Source organism: Balaenoptera borealis, assembly GCF_965194805.1.
Source record: "Balaenoptera borealis genome assembly, chromosome: 12".
NCBI classification, from domain to species: domain Eukaryota; kingdom Metazoa; phylum Chordata; class Mammalia; order Artiodactyla; family Balaenopteridae; genus Balaenoptera; species Balaenoptera borealis.
The window spans coordinates 15,533,662-15,561,310 of record NC_138869.1 but is presented as its reverse complement, the minus strand read 5'-3'; the positions used below and the strand labels follow the sequence as shown (position 1 = coordinate 15,561,310).

General features: G+C 40.0%; 2 protein-coding genes across 9 annotated transcripts in view; one reads left to right on the top strand and one right to left on the bottom strand.

Annotated features, from left to right (window-relative positions):
• The window catches only part of ITPR1 (inositol 1,4,5-trisphosphate receptor type 1), a 319,227-nt gene extending 314,224 nt beyond the window's left edge, over window positions 1-5,003 (top strand). For all 7 annotated transcript variants that reach the window (XM_082345342.1, XM_082345346.1, XM_082345344.1 and 4 more), the window contains one exon: window positions 3,627-5,003. In XM_082345342.1, the coding sequence (XP_082201468.1) occupies window positions 3,627-3,713 (87 nt within the window). In that variant the 3' untranslated portion in view covers window positions 3,714-5,003. The remainder of the gene's footprint in view (window positions 1-3,626) is intronic.
• Window positions 1-27,649, bottom strand: part of LOC309607154 (uncharacterized protein) — a 133,179-nt gene that overhangs the window by 10,096 nt on the left and 95,434 nt on the right. The window contains exons 3-6 of one of the 2 annotated variants that reach the window (XM_082345405.1): window positions 14,832-14,892; window positions 10,804-11,044; window positions 5,133-5,303; window positions 1,493-1,768 (exon numbers count right to left, since the gene is read on the bottom strand). The gene's annotated coding sequence lies outside the window, so the exon portion shown is untranslated. Of the gene's footprint in view, window positions 1-1,492; window positions 1,769-5,132; window positions 5,304-10,803; window positions 11,045-14,831; window positions 14,893-27,649 lie in introns of those variants that run through there. The other variant, XM_082345406.1, reaches the window with a different exon arrangement.

The following is a 27,649-nucleotide window of genomic DNA, read 5'->3' as shown; positions in this document are numbered from 1 at the left end:
GAGTATGCCAGATGAACTAGAGAGGAACAGCACACTAAGGCTCAGGAGGGTGAATATCTGTGTATTTATATTAAACCAATATAACTGCATTCAAGAGATGCTGCAGGTTTATTTCTGAATATTTTTAGGCTCGTCGTTAGGAGCGTGACTGATTTCATAGGACTGTAAAGCGCAATTCTGATGACTGGAGTTTCCTGGCTGTTTAGAATCTGAGTAGCCACGATCTCACTGTGACAGGAAAGCGGCTTGCAGCTTTTGTGTGCTGTTGATGAACCTTCCCTGCTATGCCAGCCCTTAATCGTTTGGAGGCCAATAGCGGTGGAGTAAATTTTGCCCATTTGCACTCAACACTCCGTATTTTCATGGAAGATCTTTTAGATGTTTGGCTACATCTGACTTGTAAAGCTACCATATCGTTTGCTTCTTGTTTAGACTGAGTCAAAAGAAGGAATGCTGAAATTCAAGTTAGTCTGTATATAGATTATGAAGAAGAATATTGCTTCGAATATTCATCCTTAGCTAAATGTAGATTTTGAGGATTTTAAACATATCTACTACAAATGGGACATTCACACTAATCAAAGTAGCTTTTTCAGTATTAGAATTTTGACTGAAGTTACCACCTTAGACATGAATCTGATGGATATATATATTTTTTTAATTTATTTATTTTTGGCTGCGTTGGGTTTTCATTGCTGTGCGTGGACTTTCTCTAGTTGCGGCGAGCAGTGGCTTCTCTTGTTGTGGAGCGCGGGCTTCAGTAGCTGTGGCATGCAGGCTCAGTAGTTGTGGCTCGCGGGCTCTAGAGCGCAGGCTCAGTACTTGTGGCTCACGGGCTTAGTTGCTCCGCGGCATGTGGGATCTTCCTGGAGCAGGGCTCGAACCTGTGTCCCCTGCATTGGCAGGCGGATTCTTAACCACTGTGCCACCAGGGAAGCCCCTGATGGATATTTTTATCTAGTCAGTTTTGTTTCAAATGTCCAGAGAGAATATATTGTGAGAATATGCTAAGGATAGACTTTGGTCATTATTTCTGTGTTTTGATATAAGTAGTAGTAACAGATAACGATGATGCCTTAAATAACATACATAGTGCATGTGAATCTATGAAGACCGATAGGTAAGTAGGTTGAATTGAGCTAATAAAGCCAGAAGTTATGTGAGAATATGTACTAAGGGGCCAGGGAAACTTAACTGGCCAGCAGTGTCGAGCTTGGTTTCTTATAGGCCAAATTTAGTCCTTTAGGGGGTTTTGTTTTCATTACTGTTCCCATATAATTATCACTGGATGATGACCTTGCCAAAAGGGACCAATACTTAAGCAGCTGCCCTATTCCTTACCATTTATGACTCACTTAAATGGTAGCCGTTCTGTCTAAAAGGCCATGGTCGATCAGGACAGAATCCAGGGGGTCAGATTTGTGTGCCGACCACCCGCTCAACGGCAGAGAATCTTCTCCAAGGTCTTATTTCAAGAAAAGTAATACATGTACCCAAAATAATTTTTTTTAAAGTATTCAAGTATATGAAAATATAAGCACAGTGATCTTGGCCTGTTTCTGAGATAATCAGTGAGGAGCTCTTCTGGAGCAGCAGCGGTCCTAGACCAGTAACACCAACATCACCTGGGAACTTGTCAGAAATGCAAACTCACCAGCCCTACCCTGGGCCTCCTGAGTCGGAAAGTCTGTTTGTGGGCCCTTGGGTCTGTGTTTTAAGGAGCCTTCTAGGTGGTTCTGGTGCACGCCAAAGTTTAAGAACCATTATTCTAGGGAAACAGAAAACAAAATTAGGTAGGTATGTACTAGGTTCTTGAAATTACCAGGAATATGACTGCCTGAACGAAGGTTTTGGCCACTAACCTACAGCAGTAGGGAGCTTTCAGGTTTGTGACGCAGGGAGGGTGATCTGATCGTTATTTTAGGAAGACAACCCTGGAGAATTAGAATCGGACCCCCACTGGGCTGTCAGGCGATAACCTGTCGAAGAGGGAAGGAAGGTGTGCCTTCAGTTGAAGACTCATTTGCTATAAGGAACCCAGTTTAGAAGCTCTTAAGTTTAAGAGAAGGAAGAGCCAACAGATTGAAAAGTCACAAAAAGCTGATCCGACAAACAGGCGTGAAGATGCATGTACATAAAAGGTCATCTCAAATGCACGTAGTTATTTATGGAAAAATTTCAGGAAAAGCTTTAATGGCCAACTTCAACAGCAGAAAAATCGCAGCATCTTTAAATGGAAGCTTTGAATAAAGTATCTGTCCATACGGGTTGAGCGCACCAAGATTCCTAAATCTGTGAGAATGCGGCGATTATTAAATTTAGTTAAGTTGTATTGGATTCCCTCTCAAGGCTACCTGCCGAGGGGCTAGTCGGGGGGTGAAAATCTGGGGCTAAGTACATGAAGTATCAAGCAGTGAGATGACTGAATTACTGACTGCATTACAATCTAATTGTGAATTTATTCCACGGGTCACGTGAGGTTCTGCTTCCGCAGCTGAATCTGTGTAGTATAGGGTGTGACACCTCCCTTCACGATTTGTCACTCATCCAAGGAAACTTTAGAGGCTAGCTGGAATATCCTAATTCAACTCTTTATAAAAGGCTTTATAAAAAGCTGCCTTTGGGAAATATTCACTCCTTGTAAATCTTCTCTTCTAAAATATAACTGAAGGCATTTCACAGGAGCCTAAAAATAGTATTTTGATATGAAAGGAAAACGGCTATGTTTAAGAAAAAAATAACCACTTTAAAATTGAACCTAGGTAAGTTAATCTTATTTTATGTTCTCAGGATATTTTGTACCAAAATATTTGATGCCCAGCATCAAATCCTGAGCTAGGACTAACTGGGTTATGAGAAATGTGAATGCAGGGAATTAATTATGCCCTGAAATAGCCAGAACAGAGCTAGATACCTGTCAGTCTGAGAACTGATTTAGTTCGGCAGCCAAAATAAACGGTACCAACCTCTTGTTTTGGGTTTTGAAAGCACTGTTTCATTTGACCAGCCTTAGGAGATGGTCTTTCCTATAAAGAGACCTTTAGACACCTAAATGGTGTCTGTAGGTGGCAAGGAATAGTCACCACTGAGTGCCAGGCCATGATTATGTTATTTAGTCACCCTGGACCTCAGAGGAGAGGACATTCCTCATCTCCCTAGAAATGCTATGTGATTTTTTTCTCGCAAATCAAAACTACCCAAGAGTCACTGGAGAGGAATCAAGACCCCCCTGAAGACTGTGGACTTAATCTCTCTTAAACCTAGGATTCTAAACACACTGCTTTTCTTGACAGTTTAGTGTGTTGTTACTATCATACAAAGCTATCAGTTGGAAGCGGATTTGGGAAACGATCAAGAATCTTGTGCTTTAACTGTTTTTTTGTTCCTTTACGAAACAAGTAGAGAGCAAAGTTTCTGAATGTCGCATTGCCTAAGGCACAGAATTCCCCATTCTGCCTAGGAAGATGTCCTTTTTGAAGTTCTGTGTTTGATATACTGACAGTACACTGTTTGTAGAAAGTGGGTTTCAGTATAAACCATAACCACAGAGGTAATCTATGGTTGAGTATATGATTTGACGTACAGGAAGCGTCTGGGTCTAATGATGAAACTTTTTAACTTTCCAGATGACAGAACAAAGGAAGCAGAAACAAAGAATTGGTCTTCTAGGGCATCCTCCTCACATGAACGTCAACCCACAGCAACCAGCATAAGCAAATGAAATAAAGGAATCGTATTTACCTTTTTAAATTATTTTTAGTGTGGGTACGGCTAATTCGTTCTGACTCACCCACAGAGGTCACATTTATGCTTAGTATATGTGTAAATACTCAGTTTTATACTGTATGTATATGATTGCTACTCTCAAGGTGTGGATATATGTATTGTAATTAGAATTGTTGGCACGATGAAATTTCATTTGTGCCAAAAAATATTAAAAATGCCTTTTTTGGAAGGACTAAAGAAAGCACCTGATTTGCACTTGAACCACATTATATAGATTTAAAAGTATATGACATGTATTTTGTATTTAAAACTAGAATAGCCAGTATTTATGTTTTTTATAAAACTGTGCAATACCAATTATGCAATCACAATAAATTTGTAACTCCTGAGTATCCTGAGGGGAGTGCACATCTTTGAAGCTGGTGTGTTAATAAATAGTACGTAATAAATGGTTAAATATCAAATGATGCTGCTGCCAAAATCATATTAATAGTGAGTTTCAGGCCCCCGGGCATTTTGTACCATATAATTATCCTGTGGTGATACTACTTCTCATTGCTAGCGGCGCTAGTGCCTCTGTCTCATGGTGACAGTGCTCCAAGCCTAGGAACTGTCAAGTCAGCATTCATTTTAAGAAAAGCAACTTTAGTTTCAAAGATACTTTAAGGCTTCTGAATTGATCATTTAAACTATTTCTTTAAGTAAGAAAGAGAGCTAAATTAGAGGCTCAGACTTTAGTTTGCCAAGTCAGTGAATTTTTTAAAGGGAACTTTTTATGCCACGTTTGAGGTAAATGCATACTGCTAGCCAATCAATGTCATCTCCTAGGTGAATTTTGGTGTCACGTTATAAAGAAATGAGTAATTGATGGGCTCTAGATTATCTAGTCCAAACAGTAGAGTTGATTTTTTTTCTTCATCTGAACCAACATGCTACAGTAGCTAAGAAGTATTTATTAAACTATATCCATCCATATGAAGATGAAATATGATCTATCCCATTAGAACTCATAGTTTGAACACTGACATGTTATTCTTGTGAAAGAGCCACATTTTGGTTTTATTTCTTTGTCACATTATTTCTTTTCTTGATGGATGAAAAGTATGAAAGGAAACTTTTATATCTGTTGCCTAGTTTTGTACATGGATCTCATTTTACAAGAGAATCTCTCTACAAAAAAAGTTAAACATGTATTGAAAGCAGAGTTCTGAAATGAGTAAAGTTTGTAAATGCAGATATAAAAATAATATTTAATAAATGATGCAGAATAAAATACAGTGACTGACTGGTGGCTTTCATTTAGACATTTCTTTGCATCATAACAGCTATTCCAATTATATATTTTCTTTAGGACCAATTTAAAGTATAACTGGTTTGCCTACCAGATTAATTCCAAAAATGCTTACCTGATTAATGATAACTGAGAACTACTTGAACAGCTATGGGGCAGGGTTTATGCAGTAGCCAGCCATTCATTCTTCTCGGTAAGCGACTGCCAAGCAGACTGTCACGAGCACCGCAGCACATGGTAAGGCTCCCACTCCTGCACTTTCCCTGGGGGACCTGCAACTTGCTACCTGCAATGCAAAGAATCACCAACAGGGAGATTAGTTCTCACTCATGCCCAGCGGTCAGAGTCCTTCACGACAGCTGAAAATGTTTTGCAAAAGCTAACTCGTCTATCCAAAGGTAGTGAAACCTGTCCCCTCCTGAGAGCAATGCCCACCGTGGTTGCTCTTTTAACAAACACTGATTTTCCCTGTGCTTTGCTAAATAAGGATAATTACCATCCAATGTTGGGAACTAGGTCGTGATTAAATTCCAGTTAAATGACTAGTTTCAAAACCAATGCTTCTACTTTATAATTGATAACTTAAAAAAAAAAGTGAGTAATTTTCCAGTCAGTGCAGCATATCTCCATAGAATCTTTCCATAATAAGGCAAGCCCAAGAGATACGTACTTGTATCTATAAACAGATCGGCGCTCCATGCCGAACCCCCAACCTTCCCCGAACGTGAGCTCCAGCCAGCAAGGACTTGCTCCCCTTGGATCTCCCTTTGATCTCCTGAGCTGCCCAGCACGGAGAGGCAGTGTGTGTGTGGTTTGTCTCCCAAGCCCTGTCCCATCTCATTCACTGCAAAGTTCTGCAATGACACGTTCAGGTTGCAGCTTTTACAGGTTTGTCCTGTTTCATTCGAATCCTGTCACTTGAGATACAATCTTCATTCAACTCGCCAGCTTCAGCAGAAAATAAATGGAGTTGGAATGCCACTCCACCCTACAAGCAGTAGATCCTACCCTTGGAGTTTGGGTGTGAACACAAAGCTGGTACAACTGAAACATAAAATTTGAAGTTATAACTCCTACAGCCTTTGATGTGTGATTGTGATTTCACCTTTCTCCAGACATCGCTTTTTCAACACGTCTATTTCAAGGATCAAGGTCCAAGTCACCTTCAAAGTTACTCACCGAGGTGAAAAATTAGTGCTATCGGGCTAAGAAACAAATGTGATAGCATACTACTAACATGCAAAAAGTCTTTTTGGCTCTGATTATTTAATTTTAAAAGTTTGCTGTAGCACGGATTCAAATTTCAAGATTTTGCCAACTTCCTTAACTAAGCCACGTGTTAAGTCAAAGGGTCTGGGAAATTCCGTTCCACTTTTCTAACATTTATATTTTCTGGCCCGTTTCTACTTATGTCCCTAAAATTATGTAGTGATAAACCTTGTTTCCCCCTGCAGATAAAGCTTCCACTCTGCTGAGTCCTAAAGCTTTACTTCATATTGCATCCTGCACAAATATTCTTAGAACCGTATGCCTTGACTCCTCACACACACATACAAAATACAACTCTTTTCACTTTGTTTTTTAAAAATTTGATTCAACCTACCTGTTTCCAAGTTCATTACTGGTTATTCTTCAGTCAATTTTATTTTATGTGGTTCTACTTTCTGAAAATGGATTGCTTGATTTTGCTCCTGTAAAAACTACTCTTTCACCCTGTTTAAACATTTCCGAACATAAATTATAAAGCAAGCACACCTTATTTGTGGAAGCTAACCAGCAACTCAGTCTTTGCAGTAGCAAACTAAACAGAGCTTTACTTATGTGCTAGTGAGAAATTACCACGATCTTCACAGTAAACTAAGGAATTATCACATTAAAAACTCAATTATAGGGCTTCCCTGGTGGCACAGTGGTTAAGAACCTGCCTGCCAATGCAGGGGACATGGGTCCGAGCCCTGGTCCGGGAAGATGCCACATGCCACAGAGTAACTAAGCCCGTGCGCCACAACTACTGAGCCTGCGCTCTAGAGCCCACGAGCCGCAACTACTGAGCCCGTGAGCCACAACTACTGAAGCCTGCGCACCTAGAGCCCGTGCTCCGCAACGAGAGAAGCCACTGCCATGAGAAGCCCGCGCACCGCAACGAAGAGTAACCCCTGCTCGCCGCAACTAGAGAAAGTCCACGCACAGCAACAAAGACCCAATGCAACCAAAAATAAATAATAAATAAATTAATTCATTAATTTAAAAAAACCTCAATTATAGATTTCTGTATCCTCCTCCTACGGTTGGTTGGGATAATGCGCTAATGAGAAACAGCCTGAAAGTTTCTGATAGTTATTTTAAGGCTAATCATGAGACCATCGGTCTGACTTCTGGGCTACAATAGAAGGAAATTTAGTCCTTCAATACTATTAAATACAAAAGGAGCATAACTACATACTTACACAAGCAGAGTTGAGTTTTGCTAAAATAATGTTTTCACAGATTTTAGAAAACAAAATGAGCTTGATAGAAGGCTTAATTGACATGACAGTAAAAGTCACCTTTACACAAGACAGGATATAATAACAAAGGACTCCTACTGAAGGCTCTTGAGACAACATGTTCGTATCTACCAAACCACAGAACGGGAGTGGAGCTTTCATTTTAAAGGTAAGAAATGGAGCCTTACAGTGGTAAAGTGACTTGCCCAAGGGCTTAGCTCCAGAATAAACAAAGCACTCCTGACTCAGCTAAACAGGAGAGAGCTCTTCCACCTGCTATCCCCATTCCAGAAACGGGCTATAGTATCTTATCGGTCATCAGTTTCCCATAACAGGTCTCCCTTTACAGAAAGTTCTTATGCAGAACTGTATTTTGTCCTACGATACAAATGGATTTCCTTTTCTTTTCAAATCTCTTTCATAAGAGGATCTACAAGTTAGAAAGTCCTGAATATGATTACTTTGTCAAGACTGAAAACTTTGTGGCAAAGATAAGAAGCTCCTAAAATCTCTATCTTTTACAACTACAAATCTCATATAAATATCTCTTATTTAATTGCATTTTTCAGAAGGAGAATCTGTTCTCTCAGTCAACGTGGCTTTCTCCACGTGAAAATATTCCATACAGAGCGGCATCCTATCCTACCTACCACAGAAGTCGGTGTTGATTAGCCAACTCTGCTCTCTCATCTTCGTTACAGTGATCATTTGTTAACAATCAACTAGAATGCTGGAAAACCCCCGTAAAGATTTCGATTTTACAGAAAGTACCCAAAATTCCACCAGTTTTGCATCACAAAGCAGTGGTTAAAGTCAAGTTTTGAGTAAAATGCCACGCGTGTGGCTTCTGTGGGTGGCTGCAGCTCAAAACGACTCTTAGGACTTGTCAGTTACGCACAGGGGAGAGCTAGGACGGCGATTATAAACTCAGACCATTCTGATCGTGCTAACAATTCTCCATGCCTGGTACTGTATGCCATCTTTGGCAACTCGTAACAACCTAAAGGCTGATGCAGAAGCGTAACTAGCCTTCGAGTCTGGGCCCCAAAACCTACCAAGTTGAAGAAAAGAAAAAGACCACTGGCAGCTTTTTACATTTGGTCAAGTCCGACAACGCTCGTGGACAACCCTCCGGCTGCTGGTGATTTAAACTCATTTGGTAAAACAAATCTCGAGCTCACTGGGGTACTACGTTAAAAAAAAAAAAAATTAACGCAAAGAGAAACTTAAAATACTTTAAGGTCATGACAAACCAGTGTGAAAGAGAATCCTAACACCTAGAAGTGAAACTGCATCACTCACGCAGTCTGGAAAGAAAAAAGAAAGCTAAAAACCACTATAGATTAAGAATGCCGAGTTTGAGAAAACCCCTAAGGTGAATTCTGAACAACAACAACAAAAAAAAGAGTCCTACAACATAAGAAGTGCATACTGTATGCAAGACCCACTAATGGAAAGAGTTTGCCAGCATTTCTGTCATGACCTCACGAAAGACATCTGGTCCCATGTAAATGAAACTTCAGGCAATCCAGGAATTTAACCTGTCCACTCCAGAACTTAATTCAGCTAATGATTTCATCTTTTTTCCCACATACTTGTCACCTATAACATCTCACGAAGTCTTGTCAGAAGCTTTCTGTAAGTGCTCTGTAGAAGAAAAACAATTAAGATGCGGTATGACACTGGGACAAGGAACCAGAACCACACAAGGCTCGGCTGCTGAGTGTTAGTTTACTTCAGGGCCCCCATGGCAGCATGGTGGGAGCGAAAGAACTGGACCTCGAGGCTGGTAAGAGTCTTCATGCCAGCTCTACCACTTCAACGCTATGACGTTAAGCAAGTTCTTTAATCACTGTAATTTTCTCACACACACACACACACACACACACACACACACACACACGCCCTGCCCGTTCCCCCAACCACCATCTAAAGACTGGAGACACTACCACTTCTTTGGGCAGCAATAAGCTTTAAGAAAGGCAATATATGTCAAGTGTCGAGTATATACCTGACACGTGTCATTTCCCATTCCTCTGCTACATCATCATTTCCTCGTGCTCAGGCCGACCCACACTGTCAGCTAAATACTGCACGACCACAGCTACTTCTGTTCCTACTAGATGGGCCTGAAGTTATTACAGTGGGATCCTAAACCCCCAAGTCTTAATATGACATGTTTGGGACATATCGAGTCATTTTTAAAAACTATATCTTTAACATCCAAATTGTTTTTACTATCCGTTTGAACTGAATTCATAAAGAAAGAAAACTATCATAGAGCTCATAACTTCCGGATAATTAATTCTCATGTTTATGATCAGAGTTGAATTTACGTCTGACTTCCTTTTTACAAAATCTTCATGGGAAGACACTTTATCTTAGGGGTGATGATGTATTTCCTTAGTTTATGAAGTGCTTTTACCTACATTCTCATTTAGGTAAAAGTCTCCCAACCGTGTTAAGTAGGTATTATCCCTGACATGTAGACGGTCCTAAATTGTACCATCTTTAACATTCAAATGCAAATTTTAGACCGTTATTTCACATAGCTGTACGAAGCCCAGGACTTTCCTTAATAATTTCAAGGATCCTAAGGTGAGTGCTTACAACTTCCTAATGATTCCTTGTCACTTTTTGATCCTAAATCCTGACTGCAACCTAATTCTCATCATCTCCCCTCTCTCTATTCCCCTCCACCCTAGTGTAGACACAGCCGTCTCTACTCTGTCTCCAAAACACATTAACACCTGGGTGTTGTGAAAAGCAGACCTTTAGTAGAGGAAGATTTTAACTAATAAATAAATAACAAGTAAATAGTAAGAAACGATTTAAAACTGAGAATCAGGCATTGAAGATCTCTGCCCCCTTCCTTTTCTGCCAGTGGAGTAGCCATTTGTATGCTCATCTCGAGCCTAATTCTAGGACCCACTTTCTCTCACCACCCCTGCCCAAACAAAAGCAAAATAAAAACAAAAAAAAACTTCCCTCCAGCTTCAAGTAAAAGCTAAAAATTCTTGTTTCTTTATTATACAGAACAATTTAAGCCCCCTGGTCCCAACCCCTCCCATCTAGATTAGCCCTTTACCTTGACAGAACGAAAAAAAGACTATAATTCATCTGTCTTTAGCTTTCAACTCAAAGAGCAACCAGCTTTTAAAATAGCTTTATGTTTTTCCCTTCCTGGTAACTCCCTATCTTAGAGAAGAAGAAATCAATTTAGAAAGGTGAAGCGATTTGGCCAAACTAGAACATCAGACCTGGGATTCAAAGGCAGATCATCTGACGATATACACTCACCCTTCGGTATCCATGGGGACCCCCGTGTACAGCAAAATCCGCGGGTGCTCATGTCCTTTACATAAGGAGTACAATCGGCCCTCCATTTACGCGGGTTCCGTAGCCACAGGCTCCACATCCAAGGATTGGAGGGCTGACCGTATCATATACCTTCCTTTCTAGGCCAGCGCTTCACTATGCCGGGTGCAATCCTGCCGATGAGGTGCTGGGGCCTCGACCGGTCCACCTCTTCGGGGAAGATCTGTAAATACCAGGTAAGAGTTCTAAGAGATGCAAAGTAAGACTTCTTATGGGTAAGAGCTGTAACTAGTTTTTTTCATTCAATAACTAGTACAATTCCTGCCAATAAAGGGGCTCAAGACACTTGAGGGGGAAAAAAGATTGTGAACCTTCACGTAATCTGCTTGAGGGTTTTGGAGCCAAGGTCAATTAGGAGTCTTTCACTAAGGAAGCACTATTTAGCAGTGGCCCAAAAGGAGTTGCACAGACAACAAAAGATCAGGCAGTCACTACCCTTTTTGCTGCGGACCATTTAATCTTATAACTATCTGGTAATCATAATGCCTCTGGCCCCAGGAGTCCTGCTTCACAACCCCAAACCATCCCCCACTGCCCCCTCCCTCTCACTAGGTAACCCCAATCTCTCTTCCTTCTTTCAATTCTTATAACAGATAAACCTGTGCTGGCTTGTCTATCAAAGTCTAAAATGGGTTGGCAGGGGACTTCCCTGGTGGTCCAGTGGTTAACACTTCACCTTCCATGCAGGGGGTGCAGGTTCGATCCCTAGCCAGGGAGCTAAGATCCCACATGCCTCGCTGCCAAAAAAACAAAACATAAAAAAAAAAACACAGAAGCAATACTGTAACAAATTCAATAAGGACTTTAGAAATGGTCTTCCTCAAAAAATAAAAAAAACTTAAAAAAAAAGAAGAGGGTTGGCAGGGTTGAATTCTTTCCGGAGGCCCTAGTGGAGAAATTACTTCCTTGCCTTTTTCAGCTTCTAGAGGCTGCCTGCGTTCCTTGGCTCGTTGCCTACTCCCATCTGTAAAGCTAGAAATGGCCAGTCGAGTCCCTTCACACCCTTTATCACACTATGATGCTATGCTTCCCTCCTTTACTTATGAGGAGCCTTGTGATTACATTGGTCCCACTTGAATAAACCAGGAAATCTCCCCATTTCAAAATCCTTAACATAATCACATCCACAAAATCCCTTTTGCCGTGTCAGGTAATACATTCACAGGGTCTGGGCATGAGGACTTGGACATCTTTAAGGGGCCCATTATTCCGCCCACCACATTTGCCTAAGCAGAAACCAGGCAGATGTTTAGGTTTAGGACAAGAAAAACAAATCGCCTGTTTTCACGCTTGACAGATTTGAATACAATTGGGAAGGTCACATTTTCTTATGGTCCAAACAGGCTGAACAAGTCAATTAATTAACATGACCATTTACAATGATGAAGCTACATATGATTACCCAAGACAGTCTGTGGCTTCCTTTTACTTTCACTATTGATACTCTTGGAGAACCAGAAACAGCTATTAAAAATGTGTTTACTTTTATACAAACAAACACACACACACACACACACACACACACACCCCTTATTAGAGTTTTTATTACCTCAGGTTTTACTTGTAAGGATTAGCATTTCACAAATAAGTTAAGAGGGGGCAGAGTCAAGATGGCGGCAGGGGAGGACGCAGAGTTTGCGTCTCCCCACAACTAGGGTGCCTGCCGGACACTGGTGCGGGACATGGATGCCCGAGGGGAGGGGAGGAACCCCTGAGCGACCGGGTAGGACATGGGGGCACTGAGGTGGGAGGAGAAATGGAGGCTGGACAGGACGCACCCCTGAGGGGTGGCTCGAGGCGGGAGGGGTTCCCATGCCTGGAGAGACCCTGGGGGGCTCGGAGGATCAGGCGTTTCCCCTGCCCTATCAGGCCCTGGAAGCCTGCGGGGCTCCCGGGCCGGGCCCTCTGAGGCCCCCTGTGGGCTGTGTTGGTCCTAGGGGCACAGGAGGGAGGCGGGCGGGAGGGGGCCTCCAGGACCAGAGGATCGGGGAGGTGTGGCGGGCGTCTCCCAGGCCCACTCAGCCCCGGGAAGCCTGGACTCCCAGGCTGGGTCCCCGCCCTTCAAGGCCCCCTCCAGGCCACGTTGCTCCTAGGGGCAGAGGAGGGAGGGAGGAGGGGGGAAGAGGAGGAGAGGCAAATGGGGGGACCTCCTGGGCCGGGGGATCAGGGGAAGCACCGCAGGTGTTTCCCCCACCCACTTGGCTCTGGGAAGCCTGTTGGGCTTCCAGGTCTGGTCCTCTGATTTCCGGGGCTCCCTCCAGCCATGTGGGTGCTAGGGGCATAGGAGGGAGGAGGGGGTTAGAAGAGAGGTCAATGGGGAGGGGCCCTCCAGATTGGAGGATGCGGGGAACGGGCCTAGCACTTCCCCCGCCCACTCGGGCCCAGTGACCCTGCTGGGGTCCTGGACCTGCTCCTGTGCCCTCCAGGGCCAGAGGCACTCCTGGGCCCCTCCTGCTGCATTAAGGCTAAACCCCGCCAACACCCCCCACCCCACCCCCCTTTTCCAGCCCTGTGGGTCCTAAGCATAAGCCCTGCCCACCGTGTAAACCCCACCCCTGCCTAAGCCCCGCCCAGCACAGCCAAGGCATTTTCTGGCTTTTTTTTCCCCTCCTCTTTTTACTATTGTGGTTCTGTTTTACCTTCCGGTTGTTGTTTTATCTAAATTTTTGCTTTTCTGTTCTTTCTAACATATCTGTTAGTTTTCTAATCTTATTTTATTTTTTCCTCTTTGTTATCGTTCTGCTCCTTTTTTCTTTTTTGTTTTTTTTTTGCCACCCCTTGCAGCTTGCAGGATCTTGGTTTCCGAGCCAGGGGTCGGGCAAGAGCTCCTGTGGTAGAAAGTCCGGTCGGGCCAGAGCTCCTGCGGTAGAAAGTCCAAGTCCAAACCACTGGTTTAACAGAGAACCTCAGACCCCAGGGAATATTCATCAGAGTGAGGTCTCCCACAGGTGCTCATCTCATCAACAAGACCCAGCTCTACCCAACAGCCTAAAAACTCCAGTGTTGGGGCTTCCCTGGTGGCGCAGTGGTTGAGAATCTGCCTGCCAATGCAGGGGACGCAGGTTCGAGCCCTGGTCTGGGAAGATCCCACATGCCGCAGAGCGACTGGGCCCGTGAGCCACAATTACTGAGCCTGCGCATCTGGAGCCTGTGCTCGGCAAGGAGGGGCCAGCGATAGTGAGAGGCCCGCGCACCGCGATGAAGAGTGGCCCCCACTTGCCACAACTAGAGAAAGCCCTCGCACAGAAACGAAGACCCAACACAGCCATACATACATACATACATACATAAATAAAAAGAATGTAAGCAGACAAGAATAGCATTAAAAAAAAAAAAAATTAAAGTGAAAAAAAAAAAACAAAAAAAACTCCAGTGTTGGAAGCCTCAGGCCAAACAACCAGTAAGACAGGAACACAATCCCACCCATCAAAAATAAAAAAATAAAAAATAAATGAGATGACAAAAAAATATGTCACAGATGAAGGAGCAAGGTTAAAACCTACAAGACCAAATAAATGAAGAGGAAATAGGCAATCTGCCTGAAAAACAATTCAGAGTAATGATAGTAAAGATGATCCAAAATCATGGAAACAGAATGGAGGCATGGATTGAGAAAATAAATGTTTAACAAAGATCTAAAAGAACTACAGAACAAACAAATAGAGATGAACAACACAGTAACTAAAATGAAAAATACACTAGAAGGAATCAATAACAGAATACCTGAGGCAGAAAAACGAATAAGTGAGTTGGAAGACAGAATGGTGGAAATAACTGCCGAGGAGCAGAATAAAGAAAAAAGAATGAAAAGAATTGAGGACAGTCTCAGAGACCTCTGGGACAACACTAAACGCACCAACATTTGAATTATAGGGGTCCCAGAAGAAGAAGAGAAAAAGAAAGGGTCTGAGAAAATATTTGAAGAGATTATAGTCGAAAACTTCACTAACCTGGGAAAGGAAATAGTCACACAAGTCCAGGAAGCACAGAGAGTCCCATACAGGATAAACCCTAGGAGAAACACACCAAAACACATATTAATCAAACTAACAAAAATTTAAAATAAAGAAAAAATATTAAAAGCAGCAAAGGAAAAGCAAAAAAAAAAAACATAAAAAGGAATCCCCATAAGGTTATCACCTGATTTTTCAGCAGAAACTCTGCAGGCCAGAAGGGAGTGGCAGGATATACTTAAAGTGATGAAAGAGAAAAACCTACAACAAAGATTACTCTACCCAGCACGGATCTCATTCAGATTCCACAGAGACACCAAAAGCTTCACAGACAGGCAAAAGCTATGAGAATTCAGCACCACCAAACCAGCTTTACAACAAATGCTACAGGAACTTCTCTTGGCAGGAAACACAAGAGAAGAAAAGGACCCACAGAAACAAACCCAAAACAATTAAGAAAATGGTAATAGGAACATACATATCAATAATAACCTTGAATGTAAATGGATTAAATGTTCCAACCAAAAGACAAAGACTGGCTGAATGGAAACAAAAACAAGACACATATATATGCTGTCTACAAGAGACCCACTTCAGACCTAGGGGTACATACAGACTGAAAGTGAAGGCATGGAAAAAGATATGCCATGGAAATGGAAATCAAAAGAAAGCTGGAGTAGCAATAATTGTATCAAATGAAATAGACTTTGAAATAAAGACTGTTACAAGAGATAAGGAAGGACACTACGTAATGATCAAGGGATCAATCCAAGAAGAAGATATAACAATTATAAATATTTATGCACCCAGCATAGGAGCATCTCAGTACATAAGATAAATGCTAAAAACCATAAAAGGGGAAATGGACAGTAACACAATAATAGTAGGGGACTTTAACACCCCACTTACACCAGTGGACAGATCATCCGAACAGAAAGTAAATAAGGAAACAGGAGCTTTAAATGACACAACAGACCAGATAGATTTAACTGATATCTATAGGACATTCCACCTGAAAGTGGCAGAATACACTTTCTTCTCAAGTGCACACGGAACATTCTCCATGATAGATCACACCTTGGGTCACAAATCAAGCCTCGGTAAATTTAAGAAAATTGAAATCACATCAAGCATCTTTTCAAACCACAACGCCATGAGACTGGAAATCAGTTACAGGAAAAAATTTGTGAAAGACACAAATACATGAATGATAAACAGTGTGCTAATAAATAACCAAGAGAGCACTGAAGAAATCAAAGAAGAAATTTTAAAAATACATATAAACAAATGACACCAAAACACGACAACCCAAAACGTATGGGATGCAGCAAAAGCAGTTCTAAGAGGGAAGTTTACAGCAATTCAATCTCATCTCAAGAAACAAGAAAAATCTCAAATAAACGATCTAACCTTACACCTAAAGCAACTAGAGAAAGAAGAACAAACAAAACCCAAAGTCAGTAGAAGGAAAGAAATCATAAAGATCAGAGCAGAAATAAATGAAAGAGAAACGAAGAAAACAACAGCAAAGATCAATAAGACTAACAGCTGGTTCTTTGAGAAGATAAACAAAATTGATAAACCTTTAGCCAGACTCATCAAGAAAAAAAGGGAGAGGACGCAAATCAATAAAATGAGAAACGAAAAAGGAGAAATCACAACTTACACCACAGAAATACAAGGGATTATAAGAGACTACTACAAACTACGATATGCCAATAAAATGGACATCCACAAAGAAATGGACAAACTCATGGAAAGGTGTAATTTTCCAAGACTGAACCGGGAAGAATTAGAAAATATAAACAGACCTTTCACAAGTAATGATATTGAAACTGTAATTAAAACTCTTCCAAGAAACTAAAGTCCAGGACCAGATGGCTTCACAGGCGAATTCTATCAAACATTTAGAGAAGAGCTCACCCCTATCCTTCTCAAACTCTTCCAAAATACTGCAGAGGCAGGAACACTCCCAAATTTGTTCTACGAAGACACCATCACCCTGATACCAAAACCAGACAAAGATATCACAAAAAAAGAAAATTACATACCAATATCACTGATGAACATAGATGCAAATATCCTGAACAAAATACTAGCAAACAGAATCCAACAACACATTAAAAGGATCATACACCATGATCAAGTGGGATTTATCCCAAGAAGGCAAGGATTCTTCAATATATGCGAATCAATCAATGTGATACATGATATTAACAAGTTAAGGAATAAAAACCATATGATCATCTCAACAGATGCTGAAAAAGCTTTTGACAAAATTCAACATCCATTTGTGATAAGAAATCTCCAGAAAATGGACATAGAGGGAACCTACCTCAACATAATAAAGGCCATATATGATAAACCCACAGCCAACATCATACTCAATGGTGAAAAACTGAAAGCATTTCCACTAAGATCAGGAACAAGACCAGGATGTCCACTCGTGATCACCACTCTTATTCAACACACTTTTGGAATTCCTAGCCATGGCAATCAGAGAAGAAAAAGAAATAAAAGGAATCCAAATTGGAAAAGAAGAAAAAAAACTGTCACTGTTTGCAAATGACATGATACTATACATAGGGAATCCGAACGATGCCACCAGAAAACTACTAAAACTAATCAATGAATTTGGTAAGGTTGCAGGATACAAAATTAATGCACAGAAATCTCTGGTATTCCTATACACTAATGATGAAAAATCAGAAAGAGAAATTAAGGAGACACTCCCATTTACCACTGCAACAAAAAGAATAAAATACCTAGGAATAAACCTACCTAAGGAGAAAAAAGACTTGTACTCAGAAAACTATAAAACTCTGATGAAAGAAATCAAAGATGACATAAACAGATGAAGAAATATACCATGTTCTTGGATTGGAAGAATCAATATTGTAAAAATGACTATACTATCCAAAGCAATCTACAGATTCAATGCAATCCCTATCAAACTACCAATGGCATTCTTCACAGAATTAGAACAAAAAATTTTACAATTTATATGGAAACACAAAAGGCCCTGAATAGCCAAAGCAATCTTCAGAAAGAAAAACGGAGCTGGAGGAATCAGGCTCCTGGACTTCAGACTACACTACAAAGCTACAGTAATCAACACAGTATGGTACCGGCACAAAAACAGAAATACAGATCAATGGTACAGAATAGGAAGCCCAGAAATAAGCCCACGCACGTATGGTCACCTAAGTTATGACAAAGGAGGCAAGAACATACAATGGAGAAAAGACAGCCTCTTCAATAAGTGGTGCTGGGAAAACAGGACAGCTACATTTAAAATAATGAAATTAGAACACTCCCTAACACCATACACAAAAATAAACTCAAAATGGATTAAAGACCTAAATGTTAACACTGGACACTATAAAACTCTTAGACAAAAATGTAGGAAAAACACTATTCGATATAAACCACAGCAAGATATTTTTTGACCCACCTCCTAGAGTAATGAAAATAAAAACAAAAATAAACAAATGGGCCCTAATGGAACGTAAAAGCTTTTGCACAGCAAAGGAAACCATAAACAAGATGAAAAGACAACCCACAGAATGGGAGAATATATTTGAAAATGAAGTGACGGACAAAGGATTAATCTCCAAAATACACAAGCAGCTCATGCAGCTCAATATCAAAAAAACAAACAACCCAATTAAAAAATAGGCAAAAGACCTAAACAGACATTTCTCCAAAGAAGACATACAGATGTCCAAGAGGCACACGAAAACACGCTCAACATCACTAATCATTAGAGAAATGCAAATCAAAACCACAGTGAGGTATCACCTCACACAGGTCAGAATGGCCATCATCAACAAATCTACAAACAATAAATGCTGGAGAGGGTGTGGAGAAAAGGGAACCCTCCTGCACTGTTGGTGGGAATGTAAATTGGTACAGCCACTATGGAGAACAGTATGGAGGTTCCTTAAAAAACTAAAAATACAACTACCATATGACCCAACAATCCCACTACTGGGCATATACCCAGAGAAAACCATAATTTGAAAAGATTCATGCACCCCAATGTTCACTGCAGCATTATTTACAATAGCCAGGACATGGAAGCAACCTAACTGTCCATCGACAGATGAATGGATAAAGAAGATGTGGTACATATTTACAATGGAATATTATTCAGCCATAAAAAGGAATGAAACTGGGTCATTTGTAGAGATGTGGATGGACCTAGAGTCTGTCATACAGAGTGAAGTAAGCCAGAAAGAGAAAAACAAATATCGTATATTAAGGCATATATGTGGAATCTAGAAAAATGGTACAGATGAACCTATTTGTAGGGCAGGAATAGAGACGCAGATGTAGAGAACAGACATGTGGACACAGTGGAGGAAAGAGGGGGTGGGACAAATTGGGAAATTAGGTTTGACATACACTACCATGTGTAAAATAGATAGCTAGTGGGAACCTGCTGTGTAGCACATGGAGCTCAGCCCGGGGCTCTGTGACAACCTAGGTGGGTGGGATGGGGGGAGTGGGAGGGAGGTCCAAGAGGGAGGGGATATAGGTATACATACAGCTGACTCACTTCATTGTACAGCAGAAACTAACATAACATTGTAAAGCAATTTTACTCCCATAAAAAATAATTAATTTTTTAAAAAAAGTTAAGATCCAGTGAGGTACAAAGAAAACAAAAGTGGACCAAAAACTTCCCAACCAGATAACCGCTGTCGATTAAACAAATGTACAACAAAACATACCTATATAAGATTAGAAAATTTAAATAATATGCCATTCATATATCTTCTTTGGTGAAATGTTTTTTCAAACTTTTTGTTCACTTCTTAATTTCTTTGATATTATTGAATTTTGAAAAATTTTTTAATATTCTGGTTGCCAATTCTTTATCAAATATATGTTTTGAAAATATTTCTTTCCTGGTCTGTGGATTGTCTTTTCATTTTCTTAACACAGCTTTTCAAAAACCTTAAGTTTTTAATTTTGATGAAACCCAATTTATCCATTTTTTTTTTTATGGTCACAATTTTTGTGTCCTAAGAAATCTTTGCCTAACTAAGATCCCAAAGATTTTCTCCTATGTTTTCTTCTAGAACAGCAGTGCATAAGACTGTTTTCTGTGATGATAGAAATATGCTCTAATCTAAGCTAGAGTAATCAAGACAGTATGGTACTGGCACAAAAACAGAAATATAGATCAATGGAACAGGATAGAAAGCCCAGAGATAAACCCACACACATATGGTCACCTTATCTTTGACAAAGGAGGCAAGAATATACAATGGAGAAAAGACAGCCTCTTCAGTATGTGGTGCTAGGAAAACAGGACAGCTACATGTAAAAGAACGAAATTAGAACACCTCCTAACACCATACACAAAAATATACTCAAAATGGATTAAAGACCTAAATGTAAAGCCAGACACTATTAAAACTCCTAGAGGAAAACACAGGCAGAACACTCTTTGACAGCAAGATCCTTTTTGAGCCACCTCCTAGAGTAATGAAAATAAAAACAAAAACAAATAAATGGGACCTAGTGAAACTTAAAAGCTTTTGCACAGCAAAGGAAACCATAAACAAGACCAAAAGACAACCCTCAGAATGGGAGAAAATATTTGCAAATGAAACAACTGACAAAGGATTAATCTCCAAAATATACAAGCAGCTCATGCAGCTCAATATCAAAAAAACAAACAACCCAATCCAAAAATGGGCAGAAGACCTAAATAAACATTTCTCCAAAGAAGACATACAGATGGCTAACAAACACATGAAAAGATGCTCAACATCACTAATCATTAGAGAAATGCAAATCAAAACTGCAATGAGGTATCACCTCACACTGGTCAGAATGGCCATCATCAAAAAATCTACAAGCAATAAACGCTGGACAGGGTGTGGAGAAAAGGGAACCCTCTTGCAGTGCTGGTGGGAATGTAAATTGATACAGCCACTATGGAGAACAGTATGGAGGTTCCTTAAAAAACTAAAAATACAACTACCATATGACCCAGCAATCCCACTACTGGGCATATACCCTGAGAAAACCATAATTCAAAAAGAATCATGTACCAAAATGTTCATTGCAGCTCTATTTACAATAGACAGGACATGGAATCAACCTAAATGTCCATCGACTGATGAATGGATAAAGAAGATGTGGCACATATATAGAATGGAATATTACTCAGCCATAAAAAGGAAAGAAATTGAGTCATATGTAGTGATGTGGATGGACTTAGAGTCTGTCATACACAGTGAAGTAAGTCAGAAAGAGAAAAACAAATACCATGTATTAATGCATATATGTGGAATGTAGAAAAATGGTACTGATGAACCTAGTGGCAGAACAGGAATACAGATGCAGACATAGAGAAAGGACTTGTGGACACAGGGAGGGAAGGGGAGGGTGGGACGAACTGAGGGACTAACACTGACAATATATACACTACCATGTGTGAAACCGATAGATAGTGGGAAGCTGCTGTATAGCACAGGGAGGCCAGCTCAGTGCTCTGTGACAACCTAGAGGGGTGGGATGGGGAGGGTGGGAGGGAGGTGCAAGAGAGAGGGGATACAGGTATACGTATAGCTGATTCACTTTGTTATACAGCAGAAACTAACACAACATTACAAAGCAATTATAATCCAATAAAGATAGAAAAGAATAATAATGAAATATATTTAAAAAAAAAACAGAAAAGCCTTTCCCACCAAGCTCAAAAAAAAAAAAAAAAGAAAAGAAATATGCTGTAATCTGAGCTAATCAATACAGCTTTAGTTAGCCACCCATGGCCACTGAGGACTTGACACGTGGCTAGAACAACTAAGCAGCTGAATTGTCACGCTGTATTTAGTTTTAATTATTTAAATTTAAATAGCCACATGTGGCTAACAGATGCAACAGGAAGTTCTAGAAGTGCTGTAGTTTTAAATTTTACATTTTGGTCTATGACACATTTTTAGTTAATTTTTGTATACATACAAGGTTCATTTTTAAAAATATGGATGTCAATTATTCCAGCACCAAGTTTTTGAAAAGACTATCTCTACTCCCATGAGTTATCTTGGCATCTTTGTCCAAAGTCAGACCATGTTTGTGTGGTCTGTTCCTGTACTCTGTATTCTATTCCATTGGCCTATGTGTCTTTCCACTCACCAATATCTCATTGTCTTCATATATGGTCAATTGCTCTTCGACAAGCATACCAAGAATACATAATGGGGAAAGGTTAGTCTCTTCAACAAACGATGCTGGGAAAACTGGATATCCACATGCAAAAGGATGAAACTGGACCCTTATCTTACACCATACATATATATCAACTCAAAATGTACTAAAAATTTAAATATAAGACCTGAAACTCTAAAACTCCAAGAAGAAAACATAGGGGAAAATCTTCATGACACTGGTCTTGGCACTGATTTGAACACGAAAAGGATACGCAACAAAAGCAAAAATAGACAAGTGGGGCTACATCAAACTAAAAAGCTTCTGCACAGCAAAGTAAAGAATCAAGAGCGAAAAGGCAACCTATGGAAAGGGAGAGAGTATTTGCAAACTGATAAGAGATTAATATTCAAAATATATAAGGAACTACTACTACTCAACAGCAAAAAAACAAATAAGCTGGTTAAAAATGGGCAAAAGACTGGGGGAGACATTTCTCCAAAGAAGATCTACAAATAGCCAACAGTTATATGAAAAGATGTTCATCATCAGGGAAATGCAAATCAAAAAACCACAATGAGATATCACCTCACACCTCTCAGGATGGCCATTATCAAGAAAACAAAATAACAAGTGTTGGTGCGGCTGTAGAGAAACTGTAAGCCTGGTACACTGATGGTGAGAATGTCAGATGGTGCAGCCACTATGGAGAACAGTATGGAGGTTCCTCAAAAATTAAAAATAGAACTACCATATGATCCAGCAATCCAATTACTGGGTATCTATCCAAGAGAATTGAAATCAAGATATCAAAGTGATATCTACACTCCCAAGTTCACTGAAGCACTGTTCACAAGATCTACGAGGTGGAAACAATCTAAATATTAGTCAACAGATGAATGGAGAAAGAAAATGTGGCATATACATACAGTGAAATATTATTCAGCCATAAAAAGAAGGATATCCTTTTGTATGCTACAGCATGGATGAAATTTGAGGACCTTATACAAAGTGAAATAAGCCAGCCAGGACAAATACTGCATTATTCCAGTTATATGAGTTATCTAAAGTAGTCAGTCATCAAAGTACAAGAAGAATGGTGGTAGCCAGGGTCTGAAGGAAAGGGGAAATGGGGAGTTGCTATTCAATGGGTATAAACTTCCAGTAGTAAAAGATAAAAAATTCTACAGATCTGCTACATGACATTGTGCTTGTAGTTAACAATACTGTATACTAATTTACTAAGAGAGTAGATCTCATCTTCTGTATTTTATGTTCTTACCATACTTTAAAAAAACAAAAAGAACAGCAGCCCAGAAGCTTCGATTTTGCCAGTGGCAAATCTTACCTCAGCTTTCCGAGGAGTAGAGAAACTGTACTGTTCTGCACTGCCTGTGCAATGAATTCGGGGAAGTTTCTCCTGGGTTAGGGTGGTGGATACAGAAGTCAAACTATGGAGTCCACAAAAAATAATGAGAAATCCAGAACAGCCTACTGGAATCTTCACTCTGGGCCATTCTTGATGCTCAGCACCATCCCAGATCTCCAGCTTCCCGGTATATAAGAACCTCAAGGTTGGGACTTCCCTGTTGGCACAGTGATTAAGACTCTGTGCTCCCAAGGCAGGGGGCCCAGGTTCAATTGCTGGTCCGGGAACTAGATCCCACACGCATGCCTCAACTAAGAGTTCACATGCCACAACTAAGGAGACTGCCTGCTGCAACAAAGGAGCCTGACTGCCATAACTAAGGAGCCAGCGAGCCACAACTAAGGAGCCCGCCTGCCACAACTAAGACCCGACACAACCAAATAAGTAAATAAATAAATATTTTTAAAAAAAGAACCTCAAGGTAGCTCTGCTTGACCACAGCAGACACCCATCTTTAAAGAGGACCCAAAAAAGCTTCATCATGAGCCAGCTGGGGGTTTGAAAAACACTGGAAAGAGCTTACTTAATAAAAGGCAATTAGAGATTGAGATAACAGCATGTTTGGAGACAAGATGGCAGAGTAGAAGGACTTGAGCTCACCTCCTCTCATGAAAATACCAAAATCACAACTAACTACTGAACAACCATCGACAAAAAAAGACTAGAACCTACCCAAAAAAGATATTCTACATCCAAAGACAAAGAAGAAGCCACAACAAGACAGTAGGAGGGGTGCCTTCGCAATACAATCAAATCCTATACCCACTGGGTGGGCAACCCACGAACAGGAAAGTAATTACATTGCTGAGGTTTTCTCACAGGAATGAGAGAAAACAACAGCAAAGATCAATACAACTAAAAGCTGGTTCTTTCAGAAGATAAACACAATTGATAAACCTTTAGCCAGCTTCATTAAGAAAAAGAGGTGGAAGGCTCAAATCAATAAAATTAGAAATGAAGACTCACAGACATAGAAAACAAACTTATGGTTACCAAAGGGGGAATGGAGGGGGAGGAATAAATCAGGAGTTTGGGATTAGCAGATGCAAACTACTATATATAAAAGAGATAAACAACAAGGTCCTATTGTATAGCACAGGGAACTATATTCTATATCCTGTAATAAACCATAATGGAAAAGAATATGAAAAATAATATATAATATATATATCACAAATATATATGAACTACTTTGCTGTACACCAGAAACTAACACAACATTGTAAATTAAGTATATTTCAATTAAAAAAAAATTTTTAAACCCCCCCAAAAAATAAAAATAAAATAAAATAAAATTAGAAATGAAAAAGGAGAAGTTACAACTGACACCACAGAAATACAAAGGATCATAAGAGACTACTATGAGCAACTCTACACCAGTAAAATGGACAACCTAGAAGAATGGACAAATTCTTAGAAAGGTACAATCTTCCAAGACTGAACCAGGAAGAAATAGAAAATATGAACAGACCCATCACAAGTACTGAAATTGAAACTGTGATTTTAAAACTTCAAACAAACAAAAGTCCATGACTAGATGGCTTCACAAGAGAATTCTATCAAACATTTTGAGAAGAGTTAACACCTATCCTTTTGAACCTATTCCAAAAAATTGCAGGGGAAAGAACATCCACAAACTCATTCTGATATCAAAACCATCACCCTGATACCAAAACCAGACAAAGATACCACACACACATACAAAAATTACAGACCAATACGAATGATGAACATAGATGCAAAAATCCTCAACAAAATACTAGCAAACGTAATCCAACAATACATTCAAAGGATCAGAAACCATGATCAAGTGGGATTTATCCCAGGGATGCAAGAATTTTTCAATATCTGCAAATCAATCAATGTGATACACCACATTAACAAACATAATAAAAACCATATGATCATCTCAATAGATGCAGAAAAAGCTTTTGACAAAATTCAACACCCAATTATGATAAATTCTCCCCAGAAAGTGAGCACAGAGGGAAACTACCTCAACATAATAAAGGCCATATATGACAAACCCACAGCTAACATCACACTCAATGGTGAAAAGCTGAAAACATTTCCTCTAAGATCAGCAACAAGACAAGACTCTTGCCACTTTTATTCAACAGAGTTTTACAAGTCCTAGCCACGGCAATCAGAGAAGAAAAATAAATAAAAGCAATCCAAACTGGAAAAGAAGAAGTAAAGCTGTCACTGTTTGCAGATGACATGATACTGTACATAGAGAATCCTAAAGATGCTACCAGAAAACGACTAGAGCTCATCAATAAATTTGGTAAAGCTGCAGGATACAAAACTAATACACAGAAATCTCTTGCATTTCTATACACTAACGACAAAAGATCAGAAAGAGAAATTAAGGAAACAATCCCATTTACCATCACATCAAAAAGAATAAAATTCCTTGGAATAAACCTACCTAAGGAGACAAAAGACCTGTACTCTGAAAACTGTAAGATGCTGATGAAAGAAATAGAAGACGACACAAACAGATGGAAAGATATACCATGTCCTAGGATTGGGAGAATCATTACTGTCAGAATGACTCTACTACCCAAGGCAATCTACAGATTCAATGCAATCCCTACAAATTACCAACAGCATTTTTCACAGAACTAGAACAAAAAGTTTTAAAATTTGTATGGATAAACAAAAGACCCCAAATAGCCAAAGCAATCCTGAGAAAGAAAAACGGAGCTGGAGGAATCAGGCGCCCTGACTTCAGACTATACTACAAAGCTACAGTCATCAAAACAGTATAGCACTGGCACAAAAATAAAATATAGAACAATGGAACAGGATAGAAAACCCAGAAGTAAACCCACACACCTATGGGCAATTAATCTATGACAAAGGAGGCAAAACTATACAACAGAGAAAAGACAGTCTCTTCAGTAAGTGGTGCTGGGTAAACTGGACAGCTACACGTAAAAGAATGAAATTAGAACACTCCCTAACACCATACGCAAAAATAAGCTCAAAATGGATTAAAGACCTAAATGTAAGACTGGATACTATAAAACTCTTAGAGGAAAACATAGGCAGAATACTTTATGACATAAATCACAGCAGTATCTTTTTGGATCCACCTCCTACAGTAATGAAAATAAAAACAAAAATAAACAAATGGGACCTAATGAAACTTAAAAGCTTTTGCACAGCAAAGGAAACCATAAACAACATGAAAAGACAACCCACAGAATGGGAGAAAATATCTGCAAATGAAGCTACCAACAAGGGATTAATCTCCAAAATATACAAACAGCTCATGCAGCTTAATATCAAAAAAACAAACAACCCATTCAAAAAATAGGCAGAAGATCTAAATAGACATTTCTCCAAAGAAGACATACACATGGCCAAAAAGCACATGAAAACATGCTCAACACTGCTCATTATTAGAGAAATGCAAATCAAAACCACAAGGAGGTACCAGCTCACTCTGGTCAGAATGGCCATCATCAAAAAGTCTACAAATAACAAATACTGGAGGGGGTGTGGGGAAAAGGGAACCTTCCTACACTGTTGGTGGGAATGTAAATTGGTACAACCGCTATGGAGAACAGTATGGAGATTCTTTAACAAGCTAAAAGTAGGGACTTCCCTGGTGGCACAGTGGTTGAGAATCCGCCTGCCAATGCAGGGGACATGGGTTCAAGCCCTGCTCCAGGAAGATGCCAAATGCCGTGGAGCAACTGGGCTCATGTGCCACAACCACTGAGCCTGCGCTCTAGAGCCCGTGAGCCACAACTACTGAGCCCACGTGCTGCAACTACTGAAGCCCACGTGCCTAGGGCCCGTGCTCCACAACAAGAGAAACCACCACAATGAGAAGCCCGTGAACCACAACAAAGAGTAGCCCCTGCTCGTGGCAACTACAGAAAAGCCCATGTGCAGCAATGAAGACCCAACACAACCAAAAAAAACAAAAAAAAACCACCTAAAAACAGAACTACCATATGATCCAGCAATCCAACTCCTGAGCACTGATCCAGAGAAAACCATAATTCAAAAAGATACATGCACTCTATAATGTTCACTGCAGCACTATTTACAAGAGCCAAGACATGGAAGCAACCGAAATGTCCATGGACAGAGGAATGGATAAAGAAGATGTGGTACATATATACAATGGAATATTATGCAGCCATAAAAAAGAATAAAATAATGCCATTTGCAGCAACATGGATGGACCTAGAGATTATCA